The sequence below is a fragment of the Rhinolophus hipposideros genome (genome assembly GCF_964194185.1).
Source record: "Rhinolophus hipposideros genome assembly, chromosome: 11".
Taxonomy (NCBI): Eukaryota; Metazoa; Chordata; class Mammalia; order Chiroptera; family Rhinolophidae; genus Rhinolophus; species Rhinolophus hipposideros.
The window spans coordinates 76,545,559-76,561,157 of record NC_138057.1 but is presented as its reverse complement, the minus strand read 5'-3'; the positions used below and the strand labels follow the sequence as shown (position 1 = coordinate 76,561,157).

The 15,599-nt window shown below is 52.2% G+C and overlaps 1 protein-coding gene across 2 annotated transcripts in view; it reads right to left on the bottom strand.

Moving 5' to 3' along the window:
• The window catches only part of LRSAM1 (leucine rich repeat and sterile alpha motif containing 1), a 37,787-nt gene that overhangs the window by 1,681 nt on the left and 20,507 nt on the right, over positions 1–15,599 (bottom strand). Inside the window, exons 16-25 of one of the 2 annotated variants that reach the window (XM_081066035.1) lie at positions 14,537–14,607; positions 13,481–13,580; positions 11,703–11,790; positions 11,186–11,260; positions 9,515–9,595; positions 7,831–7,926; positions 5,747–5,845; positions 4,848–4,979; positions 3,715–3,796; positions 685–830 (exon numbers count right to left, since the gene is read on the bottom strand). In XM_081066035.1, coding sequence (XP_080922161.1) covers positions 685–830; positions 3,715–3,796; positions 4,848–4,979; positions 5,747–5,845; positions 7,831–7,926; positions 9,515–9,595; positions 11,186–11,260; positions 11,703–11,790; positions 13,481–13,580; positions 14,537–14,607 — 970 coding nt within the window. The remainder of the gene's footprint in view (positions 1–684; positions 831–3,714; positions 3,797–4,847; positions 4,980–5,746; positions 5,846–7,830; positions 7,927–9,514; positions 9,596–11,185; positions 11,261–11,702; positions 11,791–13,480; positions 13,581–14,536; positions 14,608–15,599) is intronic. The other variant, XM_081066036.1, reaches the window with a different exon arrangement.

Below are 15,599 nucleotides of genomic sequence, written 5' to 3'. Positions count from 1 at the left end.
GTGCTCAGCATTTCCTCTCTGTAGGAATTGACCCTAAGGAAATCATCAAGTGCTCCCAAGTCAGTTCAGGGCTGCTTGGTACAGCACTGTTCACAACAACAAGAAGTTGGAAGCCACCGAAGGGGCCCCAAAGCAGGACTTTCGTTCAATTTAGAACCAGTGAGTCCCTCCACATCCTGGCATTCCCTGAGTCTGGTAAGATCGCGGGGTGATCAAATGCTGTAACATGGTCCCCTTTTCTCAGTAGGTGGCATGGTAGAGGGAGGATTATAATTTTCTACACTATGTTGTTTAATTTTTACAAGTTAATTTTGCTGAAGTTTTGTTTAAAAAAACTGTTTTAAAATAGCCTGTTCAGAAGAAATTGTATTATTTAACAACTTGGGAAATTTTCCTTAGTGTATTTGTTAAGTAGGGTAAAAACTCTCTTTTGGGGAGAAAAAAAAAGGCCCAGAAAGTGATGTCGGCATTGGTCACATGTGGGTCATGGGATCGTGGGTCATTTTTATTTCCTGTATTGTTTTTTCTTTCCTGTATTTCCCCCAGTTTCTAATGGACACAGTATACTTATATAACTAGAAAAGTGTTAGGCAGACTGCATGTGCCCGGGAAGGCTCGGGATGGCCAGAGGTGTGGGGCAGGTGGGTAGGGGGCGGGGATGGGAGGCTCCTGCCCCGGACATACCTCCCGTTCCAGGCACACGACACACTCTGAGGTCTGCACCTCCAGCTCTGCAGGTGGAGCCGATGGGCTCACTGACTCAGGAAGCTCCTCAGGGGCAGAAGGCTCCAGGGCTCCGAGGACTTCATCCTTGGGTGGTTTCAGCAGCTCTGTGGGGGCCAGAGAGAGAGGTTGAGCCAGGGTCACTCCCAATGATCTCAACCCCTAGGGAAGCTCCTGGCCCTGCCTGCCCCAGGTGGACAGTGAGCTGGAAGGTGGGGGATGTCCTGACCTCAGAATCGGGGGTTGGCGGCCTTCCCACCTACCCTTATTTCTCTTGTCCGAGCCACATGCCCCATGTGTAAATCAGGCATGCTGGGATGCTGGCAGGGACGGCTACAGCACTGGTTAAGTGGGGCCTCTTACCCCTTGCATCCCCTGGATCATTAGTGGCCACCCTGCAAGTAGGGCTCCTCACTTTCAGAGAGGCTCAGAGAGGGGAAGCCACTTGCTCAAGGCCACAGGGCCACCTGCTGGTGGAGCTGCAGTGTGGGAGGTCGGCTGGACCGGGCCACACTCTCAGCTTCTCTCCCGGGTCACCCAGAAGACAGGATGGGTGCTGCCCATCAGGCGAAGCAGAGGGGCAGGGAGATGACTGAGCAGCCCCCAAAGCTCTCCCAGCAACCCCCAGTGGGCCCACTGCTCTGCCTGGAGCCATCACCCAGCCCTGAAGCAGGACATCAGGACTGGCCCTTACAACAGTGGCTTTCATTATCACGCAATGTGCACTGCCAACATCCCCGAGTCGTTCTCCAGCCCCAGCCCCAGCCCCATCCTGATCATGGTTCATAGTTTTCATTTGTTCTATGGTTTGAATTTTGAGAATACTTTTTTATCATTGGGAAAACCTTGAAAATTGGATTTTTTTTTTTTATAAAAGTTTATTTGAGCCAAACTGATGACAATTGCCAGGAAACAAAATCTCAATGAATTGAAAAAATGCTCTGAAGAATGGCAGTTCGGCAGCTTATATTATACATTAGAATCAAAGGGGAGATGTAAGGAGGGTTACATGAAATCCATTGGAGGTAGATTAAGGGGGTGGGAGAAAGCACAGGGAAAATCTCTGGGATTGGATAAAAATAAAACGGAGAGACACACACTCCTTTTCATTGGTGGGTACAGGATAGTTAATAATTAACACTTCACAGCACAGAGATGGTATAGGGCCAGCAAGATAACAATGAGGGGTTCTGTGGTCTCTGCTGTGGTATTGGGTGTGCCCTGAAGGGTCTGGAAAGGAGATTCCTCTGATATTTCAAAGGTGTGTTGTCTGAGATGCAAAAAGATAACAGACAGGCTCACCTAAGGTGAAGATTGACCTTTGTCAAGGAAACTGGAGGCCTAGGATGTGACTACGTTTTTCATTAGGAATTTTATGTTCAGACCACCCTGTGTGGTTACTTTCGGTCTCTGAATTTGTAGAAACTGCCATGCAGGTCTCCCCTGAACTTGTCAGAAAAACTGAAGATGTGTAAAAGGCTGTTATAACAACACTAGACGCTCTAAGGGTATCATGGTGTCCCCAAACCATCACTGTGAAGAGTCCCTTCTATATTTAATATAACACATATCAAGTCCTGGGAGTCATATGAGAATTACTAGGAAACTGCCCGAGGATTTCCCGTGTCTTCTGGGGCTGGAGAGGAGCCATCCCGCCAAAGCCCCCTTCCGTGAGGGGTGGACACAGCCAGGAAGAAGCCCTAAGCAGCGCAGGTATCGCACACTGGCCGCTGGGACACTTGGAGATGCGGAGGAAGAATTTTCTGATTAGCTCTGAGCAGGGAGCAGCTCTTGCTAGCGCTAGGGATGGTGGGAGATGGGTGAGAGGCAGCTATTCTGAATGCTGAAGGGGCTTGGAGTGAAAAGACACCCGTGACTCCTGCTCGAGGGAGTTTTGCCGGTTAGGGATAGGGCGACCCCAGTTCCTGGTGCCAAACTCTTCCTGACCTCCACTCTGAGAGTGACAGGGGTTGGTGCTGGGGGGACATCTGAAAGGTATTTGTTTTGCACATTACTTGATATTAAAGCTGGAAGTTTAATGGCGGTTTCCTAGATAGAGTCAATGTCCGTGAAGTAAAGGTGGCTGGAAAGTTAGAGTCTGCAGACATCACGGAGGCCAGAAGGCCTCCTCCCTATTGGGCAGCCCGAACTCCTACATCACCCCTGCAATCTGGTCTGGCACCTCCACCTTCAGCCTCTGATTCAAACAGACAGACCCTGCCCGAGACGGGCCATACGATGGGCTCGCCCAGCTCAGCAGCCCACGCCTGCCCTCTCCTTCTTCCCCTTCTAGGCCCCATGCTCCCTTTCCCTTGTCAGGGGGCGGTGGGCAGCAAGGCCCAGGGGTGCAGCCATTCGCCCGCTGTGTGATGTCACAGGTAACATGTTAACCTCTCCCTGCCTCAGTTTCCTCACCTTTCAAATGAGGGTAACAACAGTGCCCACCTTCTGGGGTTAAAACAAAGGTGACAGGACATGGCACATGTGAAATGGTCAGCAAAGGCCTGGCACCTGGATTATGCTCGGCGCACAGATGCCTGCCAGTGTGTCAGCCGTGGTACCAGCCTTCTCCTGGCCTCCTGCTTTTCTGACCTGCCTTTACCCGTCACACCCCATCACAAACATCCTTCCGCATCCAAACCACAGGCCTGCCCCAGGCACAGCATTAGGCACTGGCTACGGCTGGTTTCTCCTGTGACCGCGAGGATCCTGGGTGTGGTCCTGACGTCTGGGGGGCGGGCTTAGGAAAGGTATGGGATAGGGAGCCAGGAGGGCCCCTCACTGCCACAAGGTAACTCTGCTTTTTCCCATTTTTCTGGCCTGTTTTTCTCATTGGTGAATCCTGTTCCTTTAGGAGGGAACCTTAAGGACTGGCAGGGGCTAGAACCGGCCCTTAGGACGCAACTGGAAATGCACACAGGTGACCACCTCCAACCACAGCCCACACCTAAGGTCGGAGCCTCTGCTCAGCGGAGGCCCTGGGCTCAGTACCTGGCTGGATCCTGGCCGCGTCCAGAAGCTCCTGGACTCTCCGCAGGATCTCGTGCTGCAGGCCAGCTTCTGAGACGCCCACCTGCATCAGTGCAAAGAAAACGAGGTTGTGGCCTAGGCTGGGCAGGAGCCCGCTGCACAGCACAGAGACACCGGGACCACCTCATTCCTGGCTTCTGGTGCCTTCGGCTGGAAGTGTGGAGGCCGTCAGTGTGGTAGAGGGTGAAACTGAGGCCAAAAGGAAGCCAACACTAGTAACAGCTACGGATTAACAGTGCTTCTGCTGTGCGAAGGGCTATGCTGACACCTTCGCCTGCATGACCTTGTGTCACCCCCATGATGACCAGGACCCTCTGTCCCAGTTCACACACTTGAAGCTGAGCTCTGGCGAAGTGGCAGTGTCGGAATCACAAAGGCCCTCAGCCTCCAGAACACAGGTTCTGGAGCTCGGGTGACATGGCCCCCAGGTAGTTCTTCTGTGTAGGGACAGGCGGCCCGCAGAGAGTAAATAGCATGGACTCTGGCACTGGACCGCCCGGCGGGCGTCCCGGCGCTGCTGTGTGACCTCGGGCTGATCACTACCTTAGCGTGTGTCTCGGTTTCCTCATCTGAAAAAGGACGCCACCCGCCTGTTGGGGTGGTTGGGAAGACTCGATGAGCTGGTGTGTGAGAAGAGCTTAGAAGAGCACGTGACACTGACAAATGCTAGACAACGTTAGCTGTCATCATTACGCATCTCTTCTGAAGAGTAAGTGCGTCAGTGCGATGTGCCCAGACGTAAGCAGGCTCAGGCAGTGCTGCCGGCATGACGTCTGTAAAACGGTTGTGGGGGGGTGGGGTCAGGGCCGCACCAGGTGATCTCCAAGGCCCTGCCTTGGCCCTACGATATGAAAATCCAATCTGAGCAGGTGAGAAGTTGGAGGTCAGCGGGACCCATGTCCCTGGCTTTCCTTAGCCAGACGGCATGCTGGGCTCCTCAGCTGGTTGGGGGCAGACAGGGTAAGTGTTCTGGCCGTCTGCAAGCAAGGGGACCCCGGCACATTTGATAACGTACGAAGAGCAAGGTGACGCGTTGGCCACGTTGGGCCAGTGGCCTGCCCTCCTCCCTAACCTCCCGACAGGCTGCTGCCCACCTTGGCCAGGTCCCTGGGGCTCATCCGGCTGAGCATGTCCAGAGAGATGCGGTGATGGGCAAAGATGGGCAGGTAGTGCTCAGCTGACAGCTCCACCAGCAGGGCCACCAGCTGGCGCTCCATGCCTTCTTCCTGCATGGCAGACCCACGAGAAAAGCCAAGAAAAACAAGAAGCCATTACGTATAACAGCACAAAAAGGGTCTGAATGTATATCACATGATACGTAAAATGTATTCTTGGACTTTTTCCTACAAAAATGCATATGTAAGCACATAGAGGTAAATGCACAAGGAAGTTCACTGCCGCTCTACGTGTAAACTTGAAAATTGTGAGCAACTGAAGTACCCATCAAGAGGGGACTGTTTAAATAAATGAGGGTTCATCCATATACCACATACTATGCAGCTAGCTGTCTGGAAACAATGAGATCTGTATGAACGGACACGGACGACTGCCCATCACTATTGCTAAGAGAAAAAGTTGTCAAAATGGTATGTATAGAAAGACTCCATTTTTATCTGAAAAAAAAAGTGTGTAGGGGAGAGGCCAGGAGAGAGGGAGAGGACCATGTCTGTCCTGTCCACAGCAGGGACTCGCAGACAGGGCTGTTGCCCACTGAGCTGGCGTGCACAGCAGGCCCTGCCCCACTGTGGGCTCACGGGTCTCGGCTCCACATGGCAGTGACCAGCGGCTGTCTCCCCCTCACTAGAATGAACGCTCCCTCTGTCTAATTTCTGTCCCCTCCCGAGGCCTAGCTCAGGACTTGGCACACTGGCCACCAGAAATATGCACGAAATTAAACTGGAAAGATCAAGCAGCCGGCGTTGCTGGGGCTTGGGAGGGCCCTCGGAATGAAGCCTTCTTGGCTCCTGGTGGGGGCAGGTGCCCCTGTCCTCACCTGCAGCTTCAGGGACAAGGGCTTCTGGTTCAAAAGCCGTTGATATTGAATCAGCCAGTAATTTTCCTGCTTGGTCTCGCTTTTGGCTTCTAACTCCGTCTGCGAAGAACGAAGCAGACACTGTTAATTATGTTAGTAAATAAAAACAATGACAGTGACAACTGTGGACTAAGCCTCTCTGAACATGTGGCTGGAGCTTGGTATTGTACAAACAACTTTCCTACGGCTATCGTATCGTTTAAACTACCGAAACGGGAAAGGCAGGAAGCATCTCTGTCAGCAATTTACTGCAGAGGATGATCTCAGACACCCCACACCTGGTGGGGAGCCTGAACCTGGGCTGCTGACAGCCAGCACCTCGCTCTGTACGTCACTAGTCTGCGAAGGGCATCTTCTCAGCGTTTTGTGGGAAGCGCAAAGCACTAAGCCGGCACCTCCTTTTCCCACAAAGCTCAGGCGTGTCTTCTGGGTGCCAGGCAGGGACAGACACAGGATTCCCAGAACACCTGCAGCTTCTGAGTGGCCTTTACTGTTCTGACAAAGCCAGAAAATTATAAACACGCTATTGAAACAGATCCCTTTGTTCCATCGTTCAACAAAGACTCCTCGAGTGCTGTCCTGGGCCAGGCACTGTTCTAGAGGCTGGGACGGAGCAGTGAACAAATGATACCAACAGCATCAGCAGCTCACACTTTGAGTGCTACGTGCCAGACTGTGCTGTGTGATGAGAGGTGCATTTAATTTAATTCTCACAACCTGTGAAGTAGGTCCTGCTTCACAGGTGAAGAAACTAAGGCTCAGCATGGTTAGTAGCCTGCCCAAGGTCAAAGAGCTGCCTCGTGTCAAGGCCAGGATGTGTCAAGGACCCGGGTCCGTCTTGCTCCGGGGCCTCTGCTCTGAACAGCCGAGCCGGCCCATCCAGGACTGAAGCCTCACGCTGGGGTCGTGGGGAGTGTGTGGAAACACAGGCATTTCCCTAGTCCGCTTGGACCTGACTGCCCTTTGGTGGTCCCTCCTGGACCTTGTCAAGCCAGCGCCCGTCTCGGGCCATGGCTCTCCCCAGGCTGTGGACATACCTCTCTCCGGAAACCTATGATCCTGATGTAAGCCATGTTATGTTGAGGTGGTGCTCTGTCCCCTAGGCAGCGAGTCCCCCGAGGCCCTCCCGGCAGGAGCTCAGGGCCACAGCATATGGCTGCTCCTGCACAACGCCAAGGGCACGCTTCCCACATCGCTACAATCCACAGGCCATGGCAGCGAGGCACTGTGAGGAACGGGCAGCTTGTGATTAGCACAAACGTGCCACTGGGCTGGTGCGGGGCTCGGAAGGAAGCTGGTCTCACTCTTCTCTGTTGCCCGCACAGGGCCTGGCCCAAGGCAGAGCTCAGAAGATGTTTGGAGCGGTAATGATGGCACGCGAGCCACTCAGTCCCCACAGCCCCAGCTGGTGGGCGGGGCCTCCATCCTCACCACTCAGGTGCACTTGGGTTCTGGAGGACATGACCCAACCTACTAGCCCTGAACGGGGCTCTGCCACCCAATGCTGTACCAAGGCCAAACCCATCTGGGACAGGGGACTCTCGGGCAACTCCTGGCAAAGGCCTATTAAACAGCCTGCCCTGGACACAGCATTTGTCCTGAGTAAATGCTCAGCTGTCCTTAAATACTTAGCTACAAAGATGGTCAGAGAGCACTGCTTATCAAAGTAAAGAACCGGAAGTAGTCCAAATGTTCCACAATAGACTACATGATGACCCATCCAAATGCAGCCATGAAAAGCTCACTGTGGAGTATTTTAGTGACACAAAAAGGAAAGATGAAGACGAGCTGGTTATCCAGGGGCACCGTTCTCTGCTTAAAGCATATACGTGCACTGCTATCAACATGCACCACCATGTTTGGAAAATATACAGCAAAACGTCAGCAGCAGACAACTCTTGGAAGTGAGCTTCTTTTCCTTTGTGTTTTCCATTTTGCCTTTGATGAACAGCTATGACTTGAATAACCAAAGTGTTTCTAAGAATGGCAAGTGTGTTGGGGGAGAGCAAAGCCCAGCGCGATGCTAACGCAGAAGCCCAACGCACCAGGATTTCCCGGAGCTCTTCCTCTCGTTGCATCTTCTCTTTGAGCAGCTGCTGGAGCAGGGAGCTGAGGGCCCAGCGCTGCTCTGAGATCATCTCCTGTAACACAAGACCACACCCAGTGCAGCGGAAGCTCGGCACCCGGCACCCGTGGCACCGGAAATCCCGCAGCTCTGTGGCAGGATCCCTTCACTCAGGTCTCAGCCGGGGACCCACGGTGGGCTGACTCAATTCAAGGCTCTGCCCACAGTCTCAGGCTGAGAGCTGGGGGGACAGAGCCGAGGGCCCCTCTGCCGGGCACCCCCTCCTCACTCCCTCCTAAGCCTGCGTCCACTTTCCCCATGTGGCTAAGGCCAGGCCTGGGATCTAGTGACGGATGTTGGTGGAGCGGTAAGAAACAGCCAACAGGAAATGACACGCCATGGGTATCTGACTTCGTACTGACTCAGACCATGTGGGGAAGCACGTGGCAGGGAGGACTGGCGTGTCACCCCACACCAGTTGGGAAGGCCCTACACAGACGGAGGCACATGCACACCGGAATGGAGCCCTCGTTTATATCCACGCTCCACTCATCTCTTCCTCTGAAACCCCATGGAGGCCCCGGAAATGGGAGCCCCGCAAGTTCTAACAGGCAGGAGACAGGGCACCCGCCAAGCACGGTGATGACACCTGCTCTGAGAGCTGCCCCAACCCCTCGTCTCTGAAGACCATTTCCAGGCTCACACAGGGCTTTCTGTTTGCCAGCTCACCCCTCTCTGCTGGCCCTGGCACGGTCTGGGGCTGGAAGATTAGTTCCATTTTATGGATGGGAGAAATAGAGGCCCAGGGAGGGGAAGTGACCTGCTTGAGGTCACACAGCACATCTGTGGTCTGAGGTAGACCTCAGACCAGGACTGCAGACCCCAGCATTCTTTCACTGCATTGAGAAACCCATGAGACAACTTAAGACTGCTCCACGAGGACAGACATAGGGACAGTGACAGACAGAAGGCTCTGCTCAAAAGCCTGGTATGGGGCACCTGTCCTCACACACCATTGATCTAGCCCCTCTGTGTACAACAGGGGAAACTGAGGCACAGAGAAGGGAAAGGACCACCGTTTTCCCCTACCCGCCCAGGTCACACAGCAAGACTGTGCTGGGCCAGAACCCAGGTCGCAGGCTTGCAGTGTAGTGCTGTCTGTTAGCCCTGCTCCCTGCGCCTCTGGGAGCAGGACACCCAGGCTGGCGTCCACAGAGAGGCTGCCTGCGAGGAGTGACACAGCAACGGCTGGGCCCGCTCCTCCAGACATTCCTCGGACACCAAGAAAGCTCCCTCCCCAGAGGATGTCAGCCCAAGAGTTGAACCAGCGGCCTAGAAGCATGGCTTAAAGAGAAAGGGAGCTCCGCAGCAATCCCACTCCAAAACAAAGAAAATGTGGAGATGGAGATGTCGCCTGGGTGAGCCTTGGCAATGAAACCCTCCTTCCTCTGACCCTCCTGCCTGGCAATAGGCTGACCCAACAACCCCTAACCCTGGCCTGTGCTCCCACCTGCCGTCTGGGGCTGGGGCACCCTCCAGCATCACAGCCACAGAGGAGACCTGCCCTGTCTGCTGGAGAGCAGCTGCCGAGAGAGGATGGGGGGGAGCGGGGGATTTCCTCAGGGCCGGGGGAGAGACGGGGCGGAGCGGGGAGCCCTACATACCTGTAGTGCCTCTGAGTCCAGGGATTTCCTCTTTAACTCCAGCTGTGTCAGCTGCAATAACTCAGTTTCTATTAACTTAATCTAAACAGAAGACGAGACGGTTTTTTTATTCATGTTAATCACTTTCAATTCTGTGCTGCAGCTCTCTGATAGCCAAGTGGGGTCTAAGAATCCTTTCTGGGGGGCTCTGGAATGAAGGGACTTGTGTGCCTTGGGAACCTCATCCACGGGGGTTTCAGAGAATTAGTTATTTCATGGCCCTGCATGCTCTGGGCGTAGACACACTTGTCCTGGCCAGTACAGTTATCAGGAGCCGAGCACGGGGCCTGTCCTGGCCTGGGTGCCGGTAAAGGTTTGTGGAACAACGAAGGGCTTTCCTTCAAGGCTCAGGCCAGAGTGAAGGCCAGATACGACTGCTCCTGAGCCTCTTACTGGTCCAATTCTCTTGCTTCCTCTAAACAGCTGTCACAGAGGAGAGCAGAGGGTAATGGAAGTGACTGAATAAGAATAACAGTCGTAGTAGGAGCTGGTATGTATGGAAGGTTCTGGGTGCCAAGCCTGTGCTGGGCACTGCAGACGCATCAATTACCCTCTGGCTGTTAGGAGGCATTATTGCTTCCATTTTACTGACAAGGAACCTGAGGCTCAGAGAGGTTAAGTAACTTGCCCAGGGACACAGAGCAGGTGAGTGAGCCCTTTCTCTGGGACGTCCCTGCTTGGAGTCTGAATGGGAACAGCTGGCCTGGTGAGTTAGAAGCAGCCACAGTGAGAATGTCTAGCGGCCACTGCACACCCTCAGGATGTGACTGGGAGCTTTTAGTCTTGGGGGTCAGACCCCACAGCTGGCCTCTACCCTGTGCTTATGACACTATGACCCTTGTCCCTAAATTCCTATGTCCCCACCATCCCCTGGTCAGAGGAACGAGCTTCATGTGCGGCAATGTGGGGTTGAAACTAAAGAGGGAAATAAAAAGGTAAGTTGGTTTTGGCCAAAAAAGAAAAGAATAAAAAGAAAAAAAAAAAACATGCAAAATGTGCTGAATACAGTGTGATGAGCGTTCCACAGCCTGAAAGCTCGCTTCCTCTCCAGCCTCGCCCACCGCTCCTCACCCTCGGGAAGCCCAGCGAGTCAGACACCCCACCCCTCCACGGAGGCAGCCAGGAGGCCACAGCAGTGGGGCTTGGCCAAGGCCGGCCTGCTGGTCAGCCGTAGGGCCTGGGCAAGAGCACACACCCCTCCTCTAGGCCCAGGTCACCCCTCAGCTGGCATCAGGTGGCAAATCCAGTCTGTCCCAGTTCCCCAGGATGAGCTGATGGGGACGTTGGAGTTTGAGCCCCCAGAGAGGGAGTCGTGCCTGGGGCGTGGTCAGCACAGAGGCTGCCCAGCACTCAAGGTCAAGAGCTAGTGCTGTCCTTGCCCTCAGGCTGGGGCAGCGTGAGGAATGGTGAGACCAGGTCACATCTGCCAGGCACTTACAGTGGGTGCTGCTTCGAGGCACCCCCCAACTTCCCCGTGACCTAGGTTCTGGGAGGAACCGGGAGACCTCCTGCTGAGCTGGCACATGAAGGGGCCAGGCTGCAACCTTAACTGCCGCCTGTCCAGCCACCTCTGCATGGCTCTGCAAGCTGACAGGGCAGGTCTAGGTGGGGGACCACGACCCCCACACTTACCTGGTTCCTGATTTGCCGGTGCATCAGGTCTTTCTTTACCTGGAGAGCCTCAAATGCGGCCTTCTGGATGGTGCTCTGCAACACAGATCACGGCCCGCTCAGCAGGGCCGGGCGGCCTTGCCTTCCCAGTGGGCCACCCACGGCCAGGACCACAGGAGAGCGGACAGGTGCAGCGGGCTTGGAAGTGAGAAGCGTGAGGTGCTGCAGCCCTCTCATGTGGGCCCCTCCTCCGAGGTGTGATCCCTTGTCCTTTTCAGTCCCTCACAGCCTGGGGAGTGGGCCCACCAGGGAAGGGGGTGCTTCTTGAGATTTCAGTGACCGGAAAGATCACCACCCAGAGGCCCTCCTCTGCTCCTCCCTTCCTGATGGTTTATACAAAATGCAGGAGGTATCCTGGGTTTTAACCTCTACCTAGGACAGGGCTCCATGGAGAGTTCTAACGCTCTGCCCTGGCCTCTCTGCACCCCTCCTGTACCCTTCCTGCACCCCTGCCCTCACGCCCTGGGCAAGGGCTCACCTCCTGCAGGATCTGGCTGATGGCTTTGTTCTGATCCATCTGCTGCCACGACAGAATCTGCTGGAACCGTTCATCCATTTCGGCCATGCTGTCAGAAAGAGAGCAAATTCATTCACTCTCTCAGCATTTTCTGAGCACATACTATGTGTCAGGCACTTGGGAGGAGGTCAAGATAAACCATTTATTCATTCAACAATACTTATGGAGCACCTCCTGGGGACCATGTCGCAGGCTGGGTGCAGACATGGAATTTGTCTGAATCCCATGGCCCTGAATGGAAGGTGACAGAGTCTGTCTCGGAAGCTGGGACAGGTAATCTCTGGGTCCTCTCATCCACCCCTCCACCGGAACGTGGCCTCCTAGGTAAGCCACCCAGGCCTAGAGAAAGCTGCCCTTCCTGGATGCTAATGTCTGCACTCCCCACCACGCGTCTCTCGCCTGGGCAGTGGGTCTGCTCTCATGCCCTAGAATAAGTCTAGTGCTTTGGGCACAAAACTCCAAACCCTGCAACCTCACGTATGTCCACACTTTGGTACAATCTTGGTTTGGAGTTTGCTTGTTTCAGAATAATAGCTGTTATTTACTGGACCCTTATGTGGCAGATGTTCTGCTCATTAAACCCTCCAGCAACTCTAGGCGTGGCTTCTGTGACTTATCCCCATATTTCTGATAAAAAATTGAGGCTTGTCACTCTGCCAAGACTTCAGAGTTACTCAGAGGTGTGCCTGTGCTTCTGAGCGCAATGTCACACTCCAGGAAAGGAGGAAGGAAGCCCCGCACCTGAGGACACAGGGGAGGCTGGCAGCTGTGTCACCTGGATGGGAGGAGAGACACGGCAGCCAGGGCTGCTGACTGTCCCCATCTGGGGCTTCTCAGCATCGACTAGGATTTGTCACCTGGCTCTGCCGGACACTGGTGGCTCCTCCTTCAATAGCAGACCCCAGTGCTGTGGTGAACTCGGAGAGCCAGACTCAGAGTGGCCATCAGCATGAAGGCAACCCTGTCACCGTCCCCTCCAGTGTACCCTGCTCCCGACCTGTGTGGCCCCTTGGAGATGACGAGTGCAACATGGTCACGAGCATACCCTCACTCTGCCTGGGTTCGAATCCTGACTCCCCCACTTGCTATTTTTATTTCTTTGGGTGTGTCACATAGTCTCTCTGAGCCTGAGTTGTGATTGTAAAATGGGGCTGATAGCAATATGGTCCTTCAGAGGTTCAAAAAGCTAATGTACATCACTTAATCGAGTGCCGGGCACACAGGAAATGCATGAGAAAAGGAAGTGATCACAGGCATCCCTCGGAGATACTGCGGGTTCAGCCCAGGCCACCGCAGTAAAGCAAACACAGCAATAAACCGAGTCACACGAATTGTTCTGGTTTCCCAGTGCATATAAGTTACGTTTACACTACAGTATAGTCTAAGAGAGCAGTAGCATTATGTCTAAAAAATGTACATACCTGAATTAAAAATACTTTATTGCTAAAAAATGCTAACCACTTGAGCCTGTTGGTAAAATGGTGCCAATAAACTTGCTTGAGGCATGGTTATAAACATTTAATTTGTAAAAAAAACACTATCTGCGAAGTACAATAAAACGAGGTATTGTCACTTTATCATGGCCCTCCACAGAATCACAGCTAGAAAAGTCATGAAGACCAGTTACCACTTGCCCCTGACAACATGGCTGAGGCTGGGATGGCCGGGGGCAGGGGATTCCCTGGGCCCCGAGCCGGCTCCCCCAACTCCCTTCCTCAGGAAGCCTCTCCTTACCTTACCTGGAACAAGCCTGCTGGACCAAGTTCTGCCTCTGAGACTCATAGGCCATCTGGATTAACTGGTTCTTATAGCTCTCGGTCAGCATCTGCTGCATGGCGGCTGAGGAAACATGGGAACGGGGGCTGAGAAAGGGGCCACCCCTGGGGTGGCCTCGTAGGTTTCACCTAGTTACCCACCTGATAGTCATCCTTAAAAGAAATGTTTTAACTGTAGAAGTAACTTAAACTTGAAAGGTTGACTAATTGTACAACACTGAAGAGCACACACAACATCTTCTATAATCTTGTCACCAGAGATATCATTACATTTTGATAAATATTCTTCCAGTCAAATGTTAATGCATGTTTATGGATCTTAAAAAATTAAAATAAAAAAACTGAAAGAGAATTGAACAGATATGTGTGCACCCATGTTCACACCCCCAAGAGGTGGAAACGACCCAAGTGCCCATTGATGGATGGATGGATAAACAAAATGAGGTCTATACCTACAAGGGGATATTATGCAGCCTTCAAAAGTAAGGACATTCAGAGATAAGCTACAGTATGAACGAACCTTGAGGACATTATGCTAAGTGAAAGAAGCCAGTCACAAAAAGACAAATATCATATGATTCCTTTTTTATGTGGTCCCTAGAGTCGCCAAAATCAGAGACAGAAAGTAGAATGGTGGTTTACAGGGGCTGGGGCAGGGGGAATTGATGAGTTGTTGTTTAATAGGTACGGAGTTTCAGTTCTACAAGATGAAAAGAGTTCTGGAGATGGAGGGTGGTGATGGTTGTACAACAATGTAAATGTACTTAATGCCACAGAACTATACAATTACACGTGGTTAAAATGGTGAATTTTGTGTTATCTATATTTTATCACACACACAAAAAAGATGTTATCCTACTAAACACATCACTTCTAACTTTTCATAAATACGTCCCCTCCCAAGGGGTCACCCTCAGCACTGTCTGTAGGTCACTGACAGACAGGGCTGTCTACCCCCACCTCTCCAGTCAGCCAAGCTCCCTTCCCACCATCCCCGCCTCTCCCCACCCTGAGACTCACAGGCAATCTCTCGTCTCCGCAGGTTCTCTGTCTCCTCCTGGGTTATGGACATCAACTGTTCCATTCTTATTCTAGAAAAACAATCCATCCATTTATTGAGCAAACGTAACATTTCCTGGAGGGAATCCAATCAGATCAATACCACTTCCTTCAGGAAGTCCTCCTGGATGTGCCAGCCTAGACGTGCTCCTGCTTCATCATGCACCTCTACTGGGGCCTATTTACCTTCAGTCTTGAAGCTACAATTTCTTGCATAAAAAGACGAACATTCCCTTAGAAAAATGGGCCAGGGACACAAACAGCCATTTCACTGATGCTTCAATACAAGTGACCAATAAACACAGGGAAATATGCTTCAAATCACTGATAAGTCAAGAAAATAAAATCTTTTTTTCCATCTATTAGATTGGTTGAAATTAAGAAAACTGATAACCATTGGTGATGGCAATGAAGATGGTAAAATGGGCACTTTCATCTACTGGTACGAGAGTGAAAACAGGCAAAATGTTTTTGGAAGGTAATTTGACAATACCTATCAAATGTTCTTTGATTATGTCCTTCAAAAATATTCACATGAATGCATACAGGTATATTTAGATGATGGTCACTGTAATAGTATTTGTAATTGTGAAAAACTGGAAACAAATTTCCATGAACAGAGGGCTAATTAAACAAATTATGACATAATCATATAATGGAATAAATACTCTATAGCTCTTACAAATAATAAGGTTTTTGGCATGGGAATACATCCATGATATAACAAATGAAAATAAAAAAGGTAACTGTGTGTACATATGTGCATGCTGCGTGTATGAGCGTGTTTTTGGTTTTTGTTGTTGTTTTTTCACACTAAACTGATACTAGTGGCTTGGAGAGATGATCCTTTACTGTATCTGCAGGATCTAACTTCGTTAGAAGAAGCATATACCATCTGAGCACTCTGCCTCCTGCCCAGGACCACAGGCTGCTCAGGGAAGGCCGTACATGATGCTGTGCTGGACTCCAGGCCCAGCCCAGGCCCCGCAGAGAGGGCACTTGGTCAGTGTGTGCTGACCTGGCA